The sequence below is a fragment of the Zootoca vivipara genome, chromosome 11, assembly GCF_965207765.1.
Source record: "Zootoca vivipara chromosome 11, rZooViv2.hap1.1, whole genome shotgun sequence".
NCBI classification, from domain to species: domain Eukaryota; kingdom Metazoa; phylum Chordata; class Lepidosauria; order Squamata; family Lacertidae; genus Zootoca; species Zootoca vivipara.
In genome coordinates, this window is record NC_142594.1 from 4820351 (window position 1) to 4842509 (window position 22159).

The 22159-nt window shown below is 43.3% G+C and overlaps 1 protein-coding gene across 6 annotated transcripts in view; it reads right to left on the minus strand.

Annotated features, from left to right (window-relative positions):
• The window catches only part of SUGCT (succinyl-CoA:glutarate-CoA transferase), a 282021-nt gene that overhangs the window by 162084 nt on the left and 97778 nt on the right, over nt 1-22159 (minus strand). For all 6 annotated transcript variants that reach the window (XM_088654259.1, XM_035129164.3, XM_060280556.2 and 3 more), the window contains one exon: nt 16778-16880. In XM_088654259.1, the coding sequence (XP_088510385.1) occupies nt 16778-16880 (103 nt within the window). The remainder of the gene's footprint in view (nt 1-16777; nt 16881-22159) is intronic.

Genomic DNA, 22159 nt, shown 5'->3' on the forward strand with positions numbered 1-22159 from the left:
CCAGTGAGCACTCAGGGCTGATTTCCTTAAGAAAGGATAGGTTTGATCTTCTTGCAGTCCATGGGACTCTCAAGAGTCTCCTCCAGCACCAGAATTCAAAAAGTATCAATTCTTCGGTGATCAACCTTCTTTATGGTCCGGCTCTCACTTCCATACATCACTACTGGGAAAACCATAGCTTTAACTATACGGACCTTTGTCGGCAAGGTGATGTCTCTGCTTTTTAAGATGCTGTCTAGGTTTGTCATTGTTTTTCTCCCAAGAAGCAGGCATCTTTTAATTTCGTGACTGCTGTCACCATCTGCAGTGGTCAAGGAGCCCAAGAAAGTAAAATCTCTCACTGCCTCCATTTCTTCCCCTTCTATTTGCCAGGAGGTGATGGGACCAGTGGCTATGATCTTCAGACCATATTTGACCATGTTGAGCTTCAGACCATATTTTGCACTCTCCTCTTTCACCCGCATTAAAAGGTTCTTTAATTCCTCCTCACTTTCTGCCATCAAGGTTGTGTCATCTGCATATCTGAGGCTGTTGATGTTTCTTCCGGCAATCTTAATTCCAGTTTGGGATTCATCCAGTCCAGCCTTTCACATGATGAATTCTGCATATACCGTAAGTTAAATAAGCAGGGAGACAATATACAGCCTTGTCGTACTCCTTTCCCAATTTCGAACCAATCAGTTGTTCCATATCCAGTTCTAACTGTAGCTTCTTGTCCCACATAGAGATTTCTCAGGAGACAGATGAGGTGATCAGGCACACCCATTTCTTTAAGAACTTGCCATAGTTTGCTGTGGTCGACACAGTCAAAGGCTTTTGCATAGTCAATGAAGCAGAAGTAGATGTTTTTCTGGAACTCTCTAGCTTTCTCCATAATCCAGCACATGTTTGCGATTTGGTCTCTGGTTCCTCTGCCCCTTCGAAATCCAGCTTGCACTTCTGGGAGTTCTCGGTCCACATACTGCCCAAGCCTGCCTTGTATAATTTTAAGCATAACCTTGCTAGCGTGTGAAATGAGCACAATTGTGCAGTAATTGGAGCATTCTTTGGCACTGCCTTTCTTTGGGATTGGGATGTAGACTGATCTTCTCCAATCCTCTGGCCACTGCTGAGTTTTCCAAACTTGCTGGCATATTGAGTGTAGCACCTTAACAGCATCATCTTTTAAAATTTTAAATAGTTCAGCTGGAATATCATCACTTCCACTGGCCTTGTTATTAGCAGTGCTTTCTAAGGCCCATTTGACTTCACTCTCCAAGATGTCAGGCTCAAGGTCAGCAACCACACTACCTGAGGTGTACGAGACCTCCATATTTTTTGGAAATCTGCATTCAGTTTCCTGTATCTTTCATTATCTCCCTCGCATTTTGCTTGCCTCCTCTCCCCTGCTATTTGTAAGGCCTCGTTGGACAGCCATTTTGCTTTCTTGCATTTCCTTTTCCTTGGGATGGTTTTCGTTGCTGCCTCCTGTATAATGTTACGAGCCTCCATCCATAGTTCTTCAGGCACTCTGTCCACCAAATCTAAATCCTTAAACCTGTTCCTCACTTCCACTGTGTATTCATAAGGGATTTGATTTAGATTGCATCTTTCTGGCCCAGTGGTTTTTCCTACGTTCTTCAGTTTAAGTTGGCAAATAGCCTCTATTAATTGCCTCAATCTCAGTTTGTTCCCATAATGCATAAAAGTAGGTGAGGCAGCTTTGATTACACATTGCATCATTTTCCCCTTTTCGTTTTTATATTGAAATAGCAATATAAATTTGCTATAAGAGAGCATGAAAAGGCATGAAAGGAAATAATGATAATGAAAATAATAATAATAATTTATTATTTATACCCCACCCATCTGGCTGGGTTCCCCCAGCCACTCTGGGCGGCTTCCAACAAAATATTAAATTTCAGAAATCTCCCCCGAGAGCAACAAATGGAAAACAAGCAAATCACTGAGTTCAGATGGCATCTCCCAAAGAGTTTGTATAGATCTCAAATGTGAAATTGTTGGTCTCCTGACAAAACTATCTAGCTTGTACCTGTTACCAGCCTTCACACCTGACCAGAACTGGCTCACCTGGTAGGGCAGAGTCACAATGCTAGCATCCTGGCCGCTGCGTCAGGAAGGAGAGGGGAGAGCTATCAGGGAAACCAGTGCAGTCCAAGAGCATTAGCAAAGCCAATCCACCACTTCTGCCAAGTGTGCCCACCCTGTGCCAGCCTCTCTACCACCTCAGCCCTCCCCCTCCCTGAAAGGGGCTCCAACACTGTGGCCAGGAAGTTGGGCTCCACTCCAACAGGCAAGCTGCTTCTATACCCAATGGCTGCCCAGCATGGTGCATATGGTTGAAAAGGGACCCATAGCAGGATTAATGGAATTAAAGGCCAGTTAACTTAATGTCGGTTTTGGGTAAACTGGTGGAAAGCATTATTAAATACAGATTTACCAAACATATAGAAAAACATACGACTTTCACAAAGGTAAGACCCAACTATCATTTTAGAGTACTTCAATAGTGTCAAGTGGGACCCAGGTGGCGCTGTGGTTAAACCACTGAGCCTAGGGCTTGCTGATCAGAAGGTCGGCGGTTCGAATCCCTGTGACGGGGTGAGCTCCCGTTGCTTGGTCCCAGCTCCTGCCAACCTAGCAGTTCGAAAGCACGTCAAAAATGCAAGTAGATAAATAGGAACCGCTACAGCGGGAAGGTAAACGGCGTTTCCATGTGCTGCTCTGGTGTGCCAGAAGCGGCTTTGTCATGCTGGCCACATGACCTGGAAGCTATACGTCGGCTCCCTCGGCCAATAATGCGAGATGAGTGCGCAACCCCAGAGTCGGTCACGACTGGACCTAATGGTCAGGGGTCCCTTTACCTTTTTAATAGTGTCAAGAATATGGATAGGGAGGATCCACTAGACATTGTGCCTTTACGACTTTCAAAAACCTTTTAATGAAGTCCCTTACCAAAGACTCCTGAGCACATTTAGCAGTCATGGGAACAGGTTCTTTAATGCATCAGTAACTGGTTAAAGAACAAGAAGCACAGAGTAGGAATAAATGAGCAGATGTCACAATGGATAGATGTAATGGTCTGGATTTAGAGGTGAGCAATGAAGCGGCCAAGCTTGTTGATGACGCCAAATTGTTTAAAATAATCTCTGCAAACTGGCAGAGTTGGCATTAAAATGGAAGATGTGACAATGAAGATGTAGCAACTGGAGTGCTTTTTCTCAGTGGATACTTGCACCTCTTTTTGTTGTTGTGAAAAAGTGTGGCACTTACTGTAACAACTTCATGGTGAGTATTGGTGCCTAGTTTTCTAGAAAAAAAACCCACTGGTAGCAAGTGTAAAGTAATTCCTGCAGGGGCAGAAAACCTCAACTTCCTGGTGTTTGAACTACTAGTAACTGACCAGGAAAGAGATACTGGAATGGTGTTGGATAGCTTGAAGAAAATGTCAACCTAGTGTGTGAAAAGGGCAAATCCCATGCTCGAGATTATTAGGAAATGGAATGAAAGTAAAACTCCCAATATCATAATGTTATACAAATCTAAAGTGTGACTGCACTTGGAATACTGTGTCCAATTCCATTTGCCAAACCTCAAAAAGAATATTGCAGAGTTGTAAAACATGGAAACGTTACAGCATTTGGGGCTTTGGGATTTAGAGAAAAGGTGAGTGTAAAGGGACACAGTATAAGTGTACACGATTTAGAACGGGGTGGGGAAAGTAGAGAGAGAGAGAAATTCCTCCGAACTCAAAATGCCAGAACCTGGGATCGTCCAGTGAAGCTGAATGCTGGAAGGTCCAGGCAGGACAAAAGAAAGTACTTCTTCACATCACACAGAGTTAATCGGTTATAGAATCCAATGTAGTAATTTGATGGCTTTTAAAAGGATTTAAACTCGCTATTGATGGCTACTACTCATGATGACTGTGTACTACCCTCCAGTCTCACAAGTACGGAGAGTGCTGCTGAACTCAGGTCTTGGCTGCAGGCTTCTCATGAGCATCTGGTTGGCAACCATAAGAACAGGAGGCTGGACTACATGGGTGTTAAAAACAGCCATTCTGCAGTTATGACAGCTGCAGCCCTTTTCTCTAACCACTTTGTAATTATTCTACTGGCTGTATCATTTTTCCTTTTAGAGGGGTTAATTGTGGTCCGTGCTCATCTCCTTGAATGAACATTGGAAGATAACACAAAACACATATAGGAAAGCACAACACCTGGGAAATTATCCCCTCCCTTCCATTTTCTTATTTCAATGTACTTCTTGTGTCATTCCAAAACATGTGAAACCAATTTGGTCCATCTCAATGGTCTCCCTCTCTCTCTGATAATCATGTATCTTTTTATGTTTAAGGATTAAAAAGTTTTCCTTCAAAGCAGAGTTGCAACCACCACATATTAATAAAGGCATATGTGAACACAGATAGTACAATTGTCATAGCACCTCCCTCAATTATGAATATTTAAACTGCTTCCAATTCAATGCAGGCATGCCAAAGAGCCTGTTGAAATCATAGGGAGGAGATTTCAGCATGTGATAAAAGGTGCTGAAATATGGAAGGCTGGAGAAGGATGAAGGTCTCTTCATGCTGTGCTGTATAACAAAGGAGTGTTTCTGGCTCCTCTGCCTGGCTTTCAGTGAGCAACTGCTTCCTGTTTCCTTACACTTTATCAGCTGGCATTACAACAGAACATAACTTTAGACAAGCACTTAATGGAGGCACATTTGCAAGGCTGGTGTGTTCCCATTATTAATATTATTACGTAACATGAAGGGTGGCAACATTTCTTCTTCTTCTTTTGCGATCACTCGTAGCCAAGTAAGATTGTCTTCCATATACACAGTTTTAACAATGAGTCCGTAAGTGACTGTGGAGGCCAATTCTGGATCCGCACATCCTTCCACAGTGGGGACATTGGTTCTCGGGCGGGAGTTGATCACGATGTGGATTTGCCAAGCGTGCCTTCCTCTTAGCACATTTCCCCCTTGCGTCCTGAGTTCGAGTGTCTTCAAAGCCCATGACACCTTTGGTAAAGGCTGTTCTCCAACTGGAGCACTCACAGGCCAGTGTTTCCCAGTTGTCGGTGTTCATACTACTTTTTTTTTTTTGCTATGTAGGAATTCCTTGCATACAACCGCAGTGCAGACAGTCAGGTTGTGTGTCCACAGCAGTGACCAAAGGAGAAATGACCACTGGGAGGAGCACAAAGAGAAGAAACGCCCTAGTGCATCTGCAACAGCACAGCCAGGTGCCTTCATCTGCAACAAAGCAGTCTCTCCTGTATTAGTTTCTACAGCCACAGCAGGCGCTGTAACTCTCCAACAGTTTGACTTCACGCCCGAAGGCACACTCTTCCATTGTCTTCCAAGACAAGATAGATGCCAACCAGTATATTATTATTATTATTATTATTATTATTATTATTTTATTTTATATCCAACCTCCCCACAGGGAATCAAGGTGGCTTACAGATAAAAGAAGATAAGAAAAAAACATAGTGGGGAATATGATAATTAAAAAAACAATTAAACATTCATGTAATTAAAAACTTGCACCTCAGGGAGTTCATTTTGGTGCTGCTATCTCAGTGGTTTGACTTTGCTCCCAGAGGCACACTCCATTCTCTTGAGACAGACAGATGTCAACCAACATGGGAGTACAAAGGTGAAAATAATATGCATACACAAATATTTTTTTCTACTGGGACATAGCAGCTTTAGTGATAACTGCCCCCACCAACCCCAGATGTTTTTTGGAAGAAATGTAAAGACAGACAGATCTTTTCGTGCACTTTTGCTGTCATGCAACTTGATGACACATCTACCGGTAAGACCTATCCATGTGCTTCAGTGAATACACACAGACTTAAAATGGAGAGGGGAGTACACAAAAACCTTCCCCCAGTTTCCCACCTGCACTGGCATTGTTCTAAGGAACTTTGGACAGCCTGCACGGTCCTCCATATATTAATGGGTCCAAAGGCTTCATAGTGGAGCTGAAGTCCACCTCTCTATCCACCACACTACCTACTATTTCAAAGGTTTTCAACAAGGAGGCATGTCTGCAATGCAAGGATCAACCTCAATAGCTTCAAAAGGCTGTGACGTTATTTCTAGTCCCGAGGGGCCAAAGGAAGAAATGCCAAGAATATGTTTCAAAAGGCAGAGAAGCAGACCTGTCATGCAAACTTTTGAAAGCTTCTTGGCAGATTCTCTTTTTTATTTGGAATCCTAGTAATTCAAAACGTATTGGGTGTCCCCTCGGAAAATGTGTTTCAAATGGTGTGATATTTTTTTTTCTAGAAAGGAAATGAATGAACACACACAGGCACACATGCATATACAGTACACACAGAAATGCCCTGTATTAACCTCAACATTCACTTCTAAAAATGAAATTGAAGGATGCTAACCTAAAAATTCAAAAATTCAACTACATAAAACAATGCACTGAATTATAGCCTTATCCTGCAGTCCCAATGACAATGAATTGCAGAGCTTCAAGTAATATTTGAAAAAGCAACAAACTGAACATTTTGAAGGCCTAATAATAATGAACCAGTTTGCAAGGCACAGGCACATATGAGTAGAAGTATACGAGGTGCTTCCACTGGTTTAGTGCTTAGAGCAGGCATCCCCCAACTGCAGCCCTCCAGATGTTTTGCCTACAACTCCCATGATCCCTAGCTAACAGGACCAGTGGTCAGGGATGATGGGAATTGTGGTCCAAAACATCTGGAGGGCCGCAGTTTGGGGAAGCCTGGCTTAGAGTCTCAGACTAGAACTGGGACACCTGAGTTCAAATCTCTGCTCAGCTACAACCTTCATCACAGGGTTGTGTGAGATTAAAAAGTAGAAACAATGTGTATGTCACTGAGGTCCTTGGAGGGCAGGATAAAAGCATAATAAATAAATGTCTGTATCCATACATATCACCAACCTGCAGAAATGCTGAAAACTAGTGGAAGTTGGCACCGAAACATATCTCCCCAAAAATAAAACAAGGGAAATGATACAAATGAGCAGTACAGTCCTAATGTATGTCTGCTGAGAAGTATACCGAAATTGTTACAGAAGAGTTACTCCTAAATAAGTGTGTGTAGGATTGCAGCCTGTGTCCCTCCTTCCATCTACAAGGAGACAGTTTCATCACTGGCATGAGAACTGAAGATTCAACATTTCAATCTGCTATTATTCTCAACACACATTTTGTTGGAGATGGTTTCGGTTGTCCTTTAATGTACAGTGGTACCTCGGGTTACAGACGCAATTTCAATTTGCAATTTCATGGGTGGCCAAGTGAATTACAAAACAAAAGAGGCATATATATATGTAGAGGGTCCAAGTTTGTTAAAATGTGGCATTCTCTCAAACTGCTTGCCCGATCGCGGTCAAATTTGGCCACAGCGTCACACAGGTATAGGCGAGTGTTTCCATGCACATAGATTGGCCACATGTCACACCTGTGCCACAAAAACCAGGTAAAATCCACTGGTTTGGAACCCTGAAATCAGAGGGCCAGGGAAGCTGGGAAATAGAAGGCAGAAGACGTTGCAACACAGCGCCCCTCTAGCGGCAGCTACACTGGCACTACAGCTAGAAAACCTTGGCCCTCTATCGGAGGCTACACTGGTCCTGCAGCTACTAGGCCGAATAGAGGCTCGTCTTTACAGACTAGGCCGAGTGGAGGTGGGGACTTGCCTGGGTGTGGGTTGGGGGCAGGAGGGGGCAGGATAGGTCATGGATGGGGGGAATCACAGGGATGAGCCACAGCAACACGTGGCCTGGCCAGCTAGTATATATATACATTTATATAATGATCAGAGGAGAAAGGAGCACAGTCTTATGTGCTACTCTAGAGAAGAACCAAAACAAAACAGTACAAAAGTTGGCTGAATGCAAAAGGGCATAATTCCCATAATTCACAAAACCAAGTAGAAAAACCCCATAATTCACAAAACCAGTGGGAAAGCAAGCAGATACATTTATTACAAGTGATCTCTCGGGTCAGCATGCAACTGGTTAGGCAAAGTTCCATCTACCGTAATTTTTGCGACTGCTGAGGCAGACCTACTCATTTGATAAGTTGCAATCTTGTTCTTGCCGTTCATCAAAAAATCAGTTGTGCAACTGATTTGACTTTTTGGTTATCATATCAGCAACAAAAGCCAAGACCAAATATTCAAACATTTGTCAAGATAAAATATTAAGATGTCCTAGATAGAGACAACCAGCCAGAGCAGTCCCTTGAGGATTAACCTTAAGAGTTTATTTTAGTCTGAATTTTTTTAAGTGATTTGGAAGACGAAGACGATGACTTTAACATTCTTTGATGACCCCAAGCCAAGAAGCATTGTTAACACAAGGTCAAATCAGAAAATTGTGCAATATATATTGGATATTGGATGATGCCTTGAACTGCGGAATGAAATTATCAGTAGTACCAAGTACAAATCATGGAGGAAATAAGCAAATAAAACTGAGTGCCCAGCTAGGCATGGAGGCTATCTGGGTGGTTGGCTAGGGTGGATTTGAGCAGAGACCCTACAGCCTTGCCCAAAACGTGTTTGGAAAAGGAAAAGGGAAAACTATACTCAACTTCCAACCCCAAGCAACATGTGCAGACTGCTATGGATCTCTGCAACGAAGTATGCATACACTGGAAATGGGCTTCACTGACAACGGAGGAGACAGGTTTACCAGATAAGGGAGAATGGGGTGTTTCTGGCCCACTTCTTTACATTCTAATCAAAGCCTCTGAAATCTGGGAAAGGGGGGGGGCTATTGTGTCTCTAGCAGCCACAAAGTATTTATTTATTTATTTATTTATTTATTTATTTATTATTATTATTATTATTATTATTATTATTATTATTATTATATTTGCATACTGCCCTATAGGGACTCGTTCGCAACATAAAATGACAATATAAAAAACAAAACAAAAATAAAAATCCAATAACGACATATTTAAAAGGTCATAGGATGTCTATCAGCCAAAGGCCTGGTTAAAAATGGAACATTTTTGCCTGGCGCTTAAAAGGTATATATATAATGATGGCACCAGCCATCTCAAACTGCAATCCTAATTTCATTTACATGGGAGTAAACCCCACTAAATTCAAAGGGACAAGTGCATGTGGTTTGGATTGTGATTAGTCTGGGAAAGAGCAGGTCCCTCTTGTGAAGCAGGATACTCACCTGTGCCTTTTCTTATTGAGAAGCCCTGCATGCCAAAGATTCCTGGCAAGGTTTGAGAGAGAAAAATAATTTCTCTTGACTTGGTTGGCGGTTCAAATCCCCGCAACGGGGTGAGCTCCCATTGCTCAGTCCCTACGTATGTCATACGCCGGCTCCCTCGGCCAGTAAAGCGAGATGGGCACCGCAACCCCAGAGTCGTCCATGACTGGACCTAACGGTCAGGGGTCCCTTTACCTTTACCTATATAACCTTTAAAGGACATCTGAAGGCAGCCCTGTATATGGAAGTTTTAATGTTTAACGTTTTATTATGTTTCCATATATGCTGGAAGCCACCCAAAGTGGCTGAGGCAACCCAGTCAGGTGTGCGGGGTACAAATAATAATAACAACAACAACACTAATACTAATAATTGATAATGCAAACCATAGCCTGCAATTCCACAGAACAGAGTAATGGACCTGATGCTTTGTGATACTGCGGACATTTAAAATACGGTGCCAGTAATATTTTCACTTGGATGTGTTAAAAGAAAATTATGTAGGACAAATGGGCATGACCCTTGCTATAGGAACTGGATGGATGCACTTATACTGAACCAGACTATTGGTCCACCCAGCCCAAAACTGGTATAGTAACAGAGGGTCCTTTTTTAAAAAAAGCACACAAAATTAGGGCTTTGTGTTCCACGAAGTGCTATGAACTAGATGACTGGAGTGACAAACTCCAGAAAGCAAGACAGCATGCAGGATGAGAGCACTACCACGTGGGCTTTTGGCTGAAGTGTGGAAAGCGTCTATGGCTATTACAAGACCGTGTATCTGCTGCCCATAGATTCCACATACACCAGCTCACGTCGGTTTCCTTCCACACAGACAGTGGTTGGGCTACCAGCAAAGGTTTTGCAGTTGTGATCTCTTGCTTCCTGCCAACAGCATGGAGGCATCCAAAGGGGGGGGGGAAGTGGGGAGGGAGAAAAACTGCCTTCCTTTCCCAAGGGTAGGTCCCCTGTTTCCTCATCTGTATGGGCAGCTGCCATACAGATGCACCCTGACAAAGGAACAGGTGATTCAGAGAGGTTAGCAAAGCCAAGTAACTTCGTAACTTCCTAGTAATAACACAAGATGAAAACAAGGAGATACTTTTCGGCATTCAAACATATCACTGCTTCAGCTGTGTGTTTATTTCTGGACTGTACTCATCCTCTTTGGAAGAGTGGCTAAAAGGAACTAAACTGGACTTCTGGGAGAGGAAGAACAAGGTTCCTGTAATTTTTTTAAAAAAATGTTACAATTATTTTTCATGGCAATGTGAAGTCAGGGAAGTGTTATTGAGCGCTGGCCGCTCGCCACAGGGTGGAGTTTTGTTTTGGTATCCTTTTAGAGCTTGCAGGTGTTTGGCATGAACTGGGATCTAGGACAGCTGCGATAGTTCAGATCTGCTATTTCCCTCCCAATATTTCTCAGAAGTGATGCAGTGTGGTGATGTCTCACACCTGATATCCTCTACTTGTGTGGCATGTCTAACTGCACTGTTACAAAAAGCCTATCCATTTTATAGCTTTTTTTTTAAAATGTGCAGATCACAGCAATAGACTGGCAAGGACTATCTAATGACACGCAGCCTAAACTCTATCTGGATCAAAACGAGACGCTGTTGATATATCCTGTGTTATTTCCTTAATTCGTTTTCCACGGGCTCTTCCAAAATGCATGATACTATAGACTGGTATGTAAAAGAATCCACTTCTTCTTCGGAGATCAAGACATCTGCCTGCATTCCACATACTTGAAAACTAAACATCTTGATGCTGCAGCCCTGCGCAATACCTGCTTTGTTTGTTTGGGTTTTGTTCTGTTACATCTTTTGGAAACAACAAAATAGTGTCTATTTTACTCTGAATGTCTTTAAAAAGCAACAACAATAGTCTGTTTATGTTATTTCTTAAAAAACAGAATTCCTGATTATATGTCATGCACAAGTTCCCTAGAGTATTTCTGATCATATTGAGATCATCTAGCAAGTGTTTAAAACTTATTGGGAATTCCTTTACTGCACAATCTTGGCCTGATTAAAACGAGGATTTTTTTAAAAAATGAATGAAAGCTTAGAAACTGCCTGGCTATAAAAAGCTGCATGGAAATGACTAGCATGACTGTAATTTTCCTGATTGCGAAGAAGTTCTACAAACATAGGGACTTGCTTATATGTTAACCAAAAATAAATTGTTCTCCTCAAATATTTTGACTGCTGCACTGCTATTCCTCCCCACCCCCAACTAGTGAATCTCTAAACCTAAAACAGTAAAAAGCTGCAACCCAGAAGAGATGCTTAGCTCCGGCTGAAATGTTAATAAATAAACTTCATCATACTGACTGGCAATTGTATGTCTGAATGTTCCTTTTCAGGGCCGGCACACAAGACTTTGCAAATGGTGTTGCCTGTCCATCTGAAGGTGAAAGGCCAGCAGCTGTTCAGTAGGAAGGTCCTGCCCAGCTAGAAATAACTACAGGAATGACATGTTCATGAGATCCTGGGAACTGTAGATTGTATGCCCCCCCCCCCCCCGCCCTGTAAGATACTTCTCCATTTCTGTAACACTCCGGGAGGGGGAAAACCAGAAAGGACTAGGTTGCTTTTAAAATGAGGGGAAAGTCTGACAAGCCATTTAAATCCCAGTTAATTATTTTTAAAAAGCATGCCTGTCCCACTTTATAGTGATAAGCCAGGCTTTGATCTAATGGGTCAAAAAACAGCAGCAGGTGCTGTTCCTTCAAGTCTTAATAAATCTCTACTCATATTAAACTTGGTGCTACTTAGAGAAATCTAATGGACTTGCAAACCAAGGAAATGCCAAGAAAAAGGATTCCAATCTAGAAATCTTAAATCAAGCAGTAAAACAATTCATTCAACATCTGCAATATAATCAATTGCAATGTGTTTAATAAAATTGACTCATGACTTAGCTACTTTAAACAAGTGGCAGCTGTATTCATAATCATGAGATTATTATTAAAAAGGAAGCTACACTATCATTCTACTTTCTGGGGGTCAGAACAGCTCTTTGCTTTATGTGCCCTCAACAAAAGTATAACACAACACAGTTTAAAGATACAGCATATTACAACTGATGTGAAGAGCTCATTTTTGCTTCAGATCCCTACTTCCACCTCTGCTGTGGTGCCCAGAATCCTGCTGTGGTGCCCAGAATCTAAAACTCTCTCAGGGGGTTTGCCTATTCCTTTCCCTACTCACTACAAGCTTTTGGTGAAAACTGTCTAATTTCAGTGGCCTTGTTCTGCCAGTTAACTTGTTTTCTGTGTCTGTCTGGCTCTGTAGCTGATTAAAATGTTAAATTGTCTTTAGTATTGGTGTTTAAAATGTTACCCTTTATTACATTTTTGTGCTGCTATACATCACTTTTTGAGTTCTTTGGGTTGAAAAGTGAGAAATACTTTTTAATAGAAATAGAAATAAATTGTGTTTCCCATGTGAGTTGTTTTTACAAAATTTCTTTGATTAGTTTATTTAAGATACTTAAAGACAGCTTAGTATTTTTAAGAAAAGAAATCAAAGTAGTATCCACAAAAATCCAAGGCACACAATAATAACCCAACAGCATTAAAAACAGTGTGCAATACAATTCATCTTTGCAACGGGGGGGACGGGGACATGGGGACGGGACGACGACACAGGTATGAGCAACAACTATTCTGAAAATGCTTGGGTGTAAAGAATACTGTGAAGAGAAATTCAGTTGATTAAGTATCAACTTTAAGTAACAAAGAGATCATTTTATTTTCAATAACAATTCCTATAAATGTGGTGATTCTGTTTAGATGATCTGGCGGACACGTGTCTCCGTGTCTCACTGAACAGCTGTGGCCTTGCAGACCTGGGCTGCTGCCGCTTGCTAGGGACAGTTTTTTCACCAGAGAGCCTTTGTATCCCAGGCTCCTCTCATCTAAAAAAGGAGCGATGATGGGGAACATTTACTGGCATAAGACAGGAAGAAAATGAGGTTGTAATTATTATCGGGGGGGGGGAAGAGCCTTTAACATAAAGACTAGAAACTGATGTGAACCACAACAAAAGGAAGCCACTACAGAAAGTTAAAAGGTTTGCATGTGAAATTTTAAATAAGAACGTCTGAAAGTTCAGTTTAAGGAGCCAGTCTTCCTCCCAGCGTGATCCTTAAATATCACCTTTCGCAGTGTTAAAAGGTTTACATTTTGCAGCCCTTTGAACATATGCATAATCACTAATTTAGCACTACCATGTGAATAAACCTCTAACAAAACACTTGTAAAACCAACCTGCTGTAAGCGCTCAAAAGCCGCAGCTTAAATCCCCGTGAAAGTTACAAAGCGAGAAAGTTGGCTTTCCTGCAGACCACAGGCAACTTCAGCACTGCATTCCCTTGTCCCATGAATTGCAGCCCACTTTCTCCCAACATTTCCATTCTGATGTTGTGCTGACCTATTTGCAAACTTTCGTCACACCTGTCCTTCTCGCCCTCCTCATAGGATACCAGCAAGAGAGACACCTCTGTCGCTACACAGTCTAACACAGGCATCCCCAAACTGCGGCCCTCCAGATGTTTTGGCCTACAACTCCCATGACCCCTAGCTAACAGGACCAGTGGTCAGGGATGATGGGAATTGTAGTCCAAAACATCTGGCGGGCCGAAGTTTGGGGATGCCTGGTCTAACATCCTTCTGCCGTCCCCCACACCACCTCCCAACATGTTCTGAAGAGTCCCTCAGTTCTCTGGAGCAAAGTGAGGTGGAGTGTCACTGAAGGCTGCAGTGGGAAGGGGAGGTGGTAAAAAAAGAAATGAAAAGGCGCTTCTCTTTTTCCATTGAGGGATGGATTAAAAAACAACAACAACTGTGATTGTAAGGACACCAAATGGATCCCACAATTATATTATTATTTTTAAAATCTTCCATTTCCCCCTCCAAACAGAGTCACTCACCATATAAAAACAAGAATACTTCATCATTAAAACAATTTAACAAAAAGCTAACAAAACTAGGAGCAGCAGCAGCAGCAGCAAATCACAAAGAGCCAGAGTTGACAATAAATAAATGAGGTCAAAATGTTTTAAAAATAAATCTCCTTAAATGCTTACAGAACATAAATAGGGAAGGAGAGAACCTAATTTCTCAGGGCATGAGAAATCCATGTACAGGGAGTTGCCACAGAGGGAGGATTGTCATATGATGCCACCACCTGTGCCTCAGGTGGCAATGGCACAGGTAACAAGGCAACAGCGATAGATCCTAAAGAGCAGGCAAACTTGCATGGGATGAGAAGGTTCATCAAGTAACTCAGTCCTGAGCCATTTAGGGTTCAAAGGCAACAACCATCAACGCTTGAAAGCAAACCAGCAACCTGTGCAACTGATTCAAGAAAGGGGGCACACGATCCCAGCACTTGACCCAGCAGAACTTTCACTGATTTTAGTTTCCATGTGGTTTTCAAGGGGAAACCCAGACAGAATGTGACATAGACATCCAGCATGTAACAAAAGCATGATGTCCCATGGCCTCATCTGACCTTATCAGCAATGGGCACAGCTTCCTCTTTTTTAAAGTCGCTGCCTTACTATGCAAGTTGTCCATAAGATTTTCACATTTGAAACCAAGTCTACTCACAGCCTTTGCTGCATAGAACTGTCCCATCATGTGACACTGACTTTTTAAAGAACAGATTACTTTGCGGCAAAATACTGGTGTGGATAATTTGCAGACAACAGCCTCACTTCTACAGTTAACAAATATTACTGGTTATAGAATAGTTAATCTTATTGGCTTCAGTGGGATAGTGTTCATCACTCACTGTCTTGACAGTATTCAGCAATTTCTGGACATACAAAAAAGGAAATATTTCACTCAATGGCTTCTTATCAATGGTCTTTTTGAAACGAGGGGAATAACAGAGAAAAGACCAATAAAAACAATAGCTTAAAGTCAAAATTGGATGATTTTAGCATCTAAATAACATGCACCTCAAGAAAAGAGATATCAGTTTTTAGGTACCTAAACATACCTGTTGCAATTTTATATAAAACTACAAATATTTAATGGTGCCTCTGCTTCCATTACTTCAGATGGTGATAACTTAATATACAGTGATTCTACATTTTCTGCTACAAAAACCTGAAAACGTTTAGATAACCCAGGCTGAGCCTTTGGAATAAGACTGACCACAAATATAATGAATAGCATGTATCATGCTGAGCACTGACAAGAAGGGTCGGGTACCCAGCCCACTGCAAGCACAACAAATTGTATTAATAGACTAGCTGGCCCTGCCACGTGTTGCTGTGGCTGACTCAGGGTCCTCTTTTCCCAGGAAAGGGGGAGGGTGTGTCCCTTCCCCCCCCCCACGGGCTATGTGTTTGCCCCCCCCCCGTTGTTTTGCCTCATCCCTGCGATTCCTCCCATCCTGTTGCGACCCATGAGGTATCCCGTCCCCTCCTCCCCCCACCCCAGGTCATCCCTGTGACTCCCCCCACCCTGGCCCAATCCATGACCTATCCGGCCCCTCCCCCCACCCCCACCCAGGGCTCCACTCGGCCTAGTCTGTAAAGTCAAGCCAAGGCCTCCACTCGGCCTAGTCTGTAAAGGTGGCCTAGTCTGTAAAGTCAAGCCAAGGTCTCCAGTCAGCCTAGTCTGTAGGCCTCGGCTCGGCCTAGTCTGTAAATGTGAGCTGAGGCCTCCGCTCGGCCTAGTCGGTAAAGTGGAGCTGAAGTTTTGACCCATGACCTATCCTGCCTCCTACTTCACCCACCCACCCACCCACCCGGCTCATCCCTGTGACTCCCCCAGTCAGCCTTTGTGGAGGAATGGCCTTTGTGGCAGTTATAGCATGTTGGTTGGTGAAATCATGATCTTGCTTTGGCCTTGGAGACGCAGCTTCTGGGTTCTCTTTCCCAGCATGCACTTTTGTGGAGGACGGTAGGATACCCTTCCCTCTGTTGTCCCTGGGGAGTGTTGGCCCCTCTCCCCTGCATCTCCATACCTTGGCCCCCACCCTTGGAAAAGGAACTGTCAGTTTCTGGGTGAGTTGTGTGTTCTTGAACATGGGGTTTGGGGGGTTTTACCTGGCGCAGATGTGACATCTGTCTTAGCAAACTTGATAGGAACCTTCGGACATTCGCTTTGGACGTTGTGTCAAAATTTGAGCGCAATCGGTCAAGCGGTTCCGGAGAAAAGTGGACCCAAACCCACATGCCCTTTTTACATTTATATATACTGTATATATAGAAATAGAATGACAAATTGCACACTCACACAGAACAAGCCATTCCAGAGCAAACTCCTTTGCTCTGGAAGTTCATCGAACTGTAGTCAGGATATGGCTCAGGATCTAATAGACCAACTATGTGACACAATACAAAACAGTCAAGATTCCCTAGGATTCAGCTTTTAAAATGTCTATAGTTGTGCCACTACTTTTGTTATTATTTGTACGGTAACATCAACTGAGGTTGGATAAATGGAAGAGGAGCAAACATGAATAAATTTAAACAAGTATTCAAAGGTGCATCGAAGAGAACTGACCTGAGGATCCGAGAACACTTGCTGCATGCCATTGATTGGACCATATGGAACACCACTAGCTTCAAAGAGTTCTAGCCATTTGGTGGTCTCTTTTTCCAAAAACCTAGGAATAAGGAAACATGCGGTTTGAACTATCCATTTCAGCCAACATTTATATATATATATATATGAGCTAGTTTCTCTCAAAGTAGTAAATAATGCAGTAAAAATGTTCTGCACATGTTCCTCAGAAATACAGAGACTAAGCCCTGGGGCAAAAATCATGGTTAGACTGTCTTACAATTCTATCTGATTTTCTGATGCAATCCAGCAGCGATGCAAACCAAAATTATCAGCCGTTTCAATAAAACCCAGTACATTTCCTCCCATTCTTAATTACTGTAATGAGCTTCACATTTTTTTTATTTCACGTCTATTTTTCACAACAAAAAGATAGATGTGATGTGGTTAAGAGACATATGCATGAGAAAAAGGTCTATTTTTAAAACACAAAGATCCAATTCAAAGCCTTGCAAAGTTTTCTCCTCCTTTACATCTGAAACACATGTCCCAATTAAAAACCACAATTGTTAGTCAGATAACAACATTGATTACATATTTGTGTGTTGTATGATTGTAATATTTGTCCCAAGGTCATCCGGTTTTGCATATGACATACTATACTTATCCTGAGCAACCCAAATTTCCTTGGTTTACTTGCTTGCCTCCTTGGGGTCATTTATAGAATCTTACTTTGTTATCATGTTCGTATCATTAGAGACATTTCCTGCTTCCTCCTCCCTATGTGGAGTTGTTTAGATGAAGTTCACAGACAGTTCTGCAAACATTTAAACAACCTTTTATATTGCCCTTTTTGAGGTAGTTGAATCAAAGGGGAAAGCGCTTGGAAATGTACCATTGCCAAATATGTGTCTGTTATTTTATCATTGTGCAATGAAACAGGCAGGTCTGTAAATGCTGTGAAAAATATTGCCAAAGATCTTTTCCACAACCAGCATTCTCTAGTCTGCACTTTGGATTTGAAAGAATGTATCTTTGAATGAGAATAGGGAACATCCAAGCATGTGCTGTCAAAAATAATGAACGTGATATGCAAAAAGCTGAAGCACTTTAAAATGCTTCATCAGAAAAGACAGCAGGCTCCCCTTATGTTCTTATGTATAAACTACAAAAGCTGGGGTTCCAGAAGAGGCCAGAGACCTGGAAGACCTGCTCCCTGCCTTGCAGGTCTTTCCCACCTGGCCTGGACTGACTCCAGCTACAAAAGCCAAGGCTGCGGAATAGACTCCTGGGCTGGTTGCTGTTTAGGGTTTTATTGGGGGGGGGGGAAGAGTGTAACAAAAAATAATATAAGTAACAGGTGGCGCGGTGGGTTAAACCACTGAGCCTAGGGCTTGCTGATCAGAAGGTCGGCGGTTCGAATCCCTGTGACGGGGTGGGCTCCCGTTGCTTGGTCCCAGCTCCTGCCAACCTAGCAGTTCGAAAGCATGTCAAAATGCAAGTAGATAAATAGGAAGCAGGAAGGTAAACGGCATTTCCATGTGCTGCTCTGGTTTGCCAGAAGCGGCTTTGTCATGCTGGCCACATGACCTGGAAGCTATACGCCGGCTCCCTCGGCCAATAATGCGAGATGAGCGCGCAACCCAAGAGTAGGTCACGACTGGACCTAATGGTCAGGGGTCCCTTTACCTTTAACATATATTTCTTTTAGATTTTGCTATAACTTATGTGAGAATATTGTTCAGTTTGCTTGTGTGCTTTGGGATGCTATATTTATTGTTTATGACTACTTTTGTTATGTCTGTAATAATTGTGTATTTTTTTATTTAAAAAAAAGCTGCCTTGAGCATGGTTTTAACTATGGTTTTAACTATGCGTATGTGTATGTAAAACCATGCTCAAGGCGGCTTTTTTAAAAAATACAGAATTATGTATGTGTATGTAAAGGGATGCGGGTGGCGCTGTGGTTAAACCACTGTGCCGCTTTGGCTTGCTGATTGAAAGGTCGGCAGTTTGAATCCCCACAACAGGGTGAGCTCCCGTTGTTTGGTCCCAGCTCCTGCCAACCTAGCAGTTCAAAAGCACGCAGTGCAAGTAGATAAATAGGTACCGCTCCGGCGGGAAGGTAAACAGCATTTCCGTGCGCTGCTCTGGTTTCACCAGAAGTGGATTAGTCATGCTGGCCACATGACCTGGAAAAACTGTCTGCAGAAGCGGACAAACGCCGGCTCCCTCAGCCAGTAAAGCAAGATGAGCGCCACAACCCCAGAGTTGTTCGCGACTGGACTTAATTGTCAGGGGTCCCTTTACCTTTATGTGTATGTAAACTAGGAGCTGCTTCCCTGCTCACTTCACAACGTGCCAAACCCCCACCCCCTTATTAGCCCCCTCTCTTTACACTTGGCCATCCCCCCTCCCATTAAACCTTGCCAACCCCCTTACAATTCACCCAAGCCATGGCCCCTCTCCTTATTTCACTGCCCAAACTGTGCCCCTGCCCTTAGACCTCACCCTGCCCTCAGCTCATACTGCTTGCCCTCCCGCTGCTGTTGTCATTTTGGCCTCAGCCACAGACGACAAGGAGTGGCAGGCAGCAATGGCAAAGCAGGATGGTTGCTGGAAAGCTGCCCTGCCCTCCCCATTCCCCAGCAGCTCACCTGGGGCATCCTCCTCCCGCCACTTCCCTCGCCAGCCTCTGGCACTGCTGAGGCTGAAATAGCAGCATCCTTGTGTGATGGGCAGTGGCAGCAGAGCAGGAGGGATGGATGCTGGGGAGCTGCCTTGTCCAGGCTTTCTTGCCTAGGCCATATTGCATTAATAGGGGGGGGGGACCGGAAATCAGGCAATGGGGGAAGAGCACCAGAGATGTGGATGTGCCTGAACTGAAGAAGGATACTGTAAGGGGGAGGGATTACAGAGAACCCCCCCTCTCATCAGAAGCAGCCCATCTCCAAGCAGTCATGAGAGCGGGGAGCCTGAAGGGGTGAGTCAGGAGATGGCGAAGGAGTGCCAGGGCTCTAGCAGCATTGGAGAGCCCCTGCTCCACAGGCAGGAAGAGAGAGAGGCCCATAGCTGCCAAGTTTTCCCTTTTCTCGCGAGGAAGCCTATTCAGCATAAGGGAATTTCCCTTTAAAAAAGGGAGAACTTGGCAGCTATGGAGAGGCGGAAAGAGTGGGCAGGACTAGGGCAGACTGTTGACCCTTCCCCCCGACCCCGGTATTGAGAAGGAGGAGAAAGGGGAGGAGATTCACTGTCCCGAGGCTTTTATGTTGGTCAAAATCGCGAAAGGGGGCAGTGCCAGATTCTGATTCGGAATGAGAAGACATGAAACCGACAGCTCACTACACTGTAAATAATGTGCACTAATAAAGACTTTTGAAAGACAAGCATGTGGAAGGTCGTTACTAAGGAGTAGTCGTAACAACCTTGACAGATACGCATTTCGTATTTCTAGTTCAGGCAAACTTGGCCCTTCAGCTGTTTTGGGACTACAACTCCCATCATCCTGGCCACTGGTCCTGTTAGCTAGGGATGGTGGGAGTTGTAGTCCCAAAACATCTGGAGGGCCGAGTTTGCCTGTGCCTGTTTTAGTTTGTATTTTTATGCTGCAAACTGCCCTGAGATCTTTGGGTGAAGGGTGGTATGCAAATTTAATACAATAAATAAATTGAAATGAAATGAAAGAACCGCGGGCAAGGCTGTGGGGGGGGGGGTATCCTGAGGCACACCAATGTGTGGAGGCAGTAGCAAGAAGTGGAGGGGAAAGGAGCAATCAAAAGCAGAACTAATGACCTGGCATGACTTCCAGTGTTTCTCACACTTGGGTCCCCAGCTGGCAGGACCAGGATGATGGGAATTGTAGTCCAACACAGCTGGGGACTCAAGTTTGATAAACGCTGATGGGATGAGAGAAAGAGTCAGAGAGTCAGAAAAATGGCACGTGGGTATGTGATATTGAGACTTGAGAGGAAGTGACAGAGAGAAAATGTGGCCGGGTAGGAGTCTCAGAGTAGGGTTACTCCTTAGCCTTTTCCTTCTCCTGAGGATGTTTTGCAAGGCTGATTTTTCCTCTGGCTTTACTCCTGAAGCCTTTCTCACAAATGAGTATAGCTGCAAGGCAGCGGGAGGTTCAAGATCACATGGGTTTCCCATATTAAGAATCCCCTAATGTGCAAGCAGGATGGGCGTTTTGAGAGCACCTGGGATTTAGCAGCTCATGAAACTCAAGGCAGCCTATGTGGGATTCCTAGGCACCCTTCCACACATGCACTGCCCAGACCTGCTTAACTTTAGCAAGGTAGCGGCACCATGTGCAGTCAGGTTGTGCTGAACCTCACATCTAATCAGACTTCCAGTTTCTGATAATTTGTAAGGCAGATAATCACTTCTTCAATGCATTAAATTTGACTGTTGTCAGTGTGATTGCTGACACTACTGCAGATAAACTTCATCTTGTCAGGCCCAGTTATGGAAATGCTAGCCTTGCTGAGCTTAGACTTTTCCGATTTTGTAATAACGCATGCCAGTCCTGGCAATTTAACATATTTTTCCACAAGAAACTCTGCCAGATGCATACCCATAAAGGATATTTAGCGTTAATCTACTCTGCTGCTTTCTACTTGTGACGGATGGTTTGTTCTCCACAATTATTCTGTTTTAGATACTGTTGCAAAGACTCCAAGGAATAAGGTTTTTTTTTTTGTTTTTTGTTTTGCCAGTACCAAGAAACAGTAACAAGTCCCACATAACCTGTCTTTCAAAATTTACCATATAAAATGTGATCACTCCGCAAATGATGTCTATTAGCTAATACAAGCCAAATTACAAGGAACCGGAATGGAAACATACGACTCCAAGATCCTGGACCAAGATTTATATTACAATTGGTCTTTCTTTATTGGGTGCCAGATTCATTCAAACTAACATGACACTTAATAAATTATGTTCTTCCATTAGCATATGAAGTACAGAAGAGGTCTGTGCAGGCAGTATCTGCAGTCCTCCAGGGATTTTGTGGAACCTCTGCTAACATAGCATAATATATTTGGCAAACAAGCTGAAGAACTGAACTTGAGACAGCAAGAGGGACAACCAAGTAACAGCCAACTATGGGTATAAAAATGACAAATGGAATATTGTCTTTCAGTGAATCCCACGTCAGGACTTTGCAAAAGAATTGGATGAATCTGCACCCCCCCCTCCCATAGAGCGGTGTTTGAAATAAAACTGGAGAGGGCACGTATATGGGAGAGGTGAGACTGTCTTCCATGCAGGAGATGACTCAGGGGCCTTTGAGAACATTTTAAGAGGTTCTAGGAAAATAAAGAATGTTTCCAAAGGAAAATGACTTCTCCTACTGATGACCACATACACAATATGGTG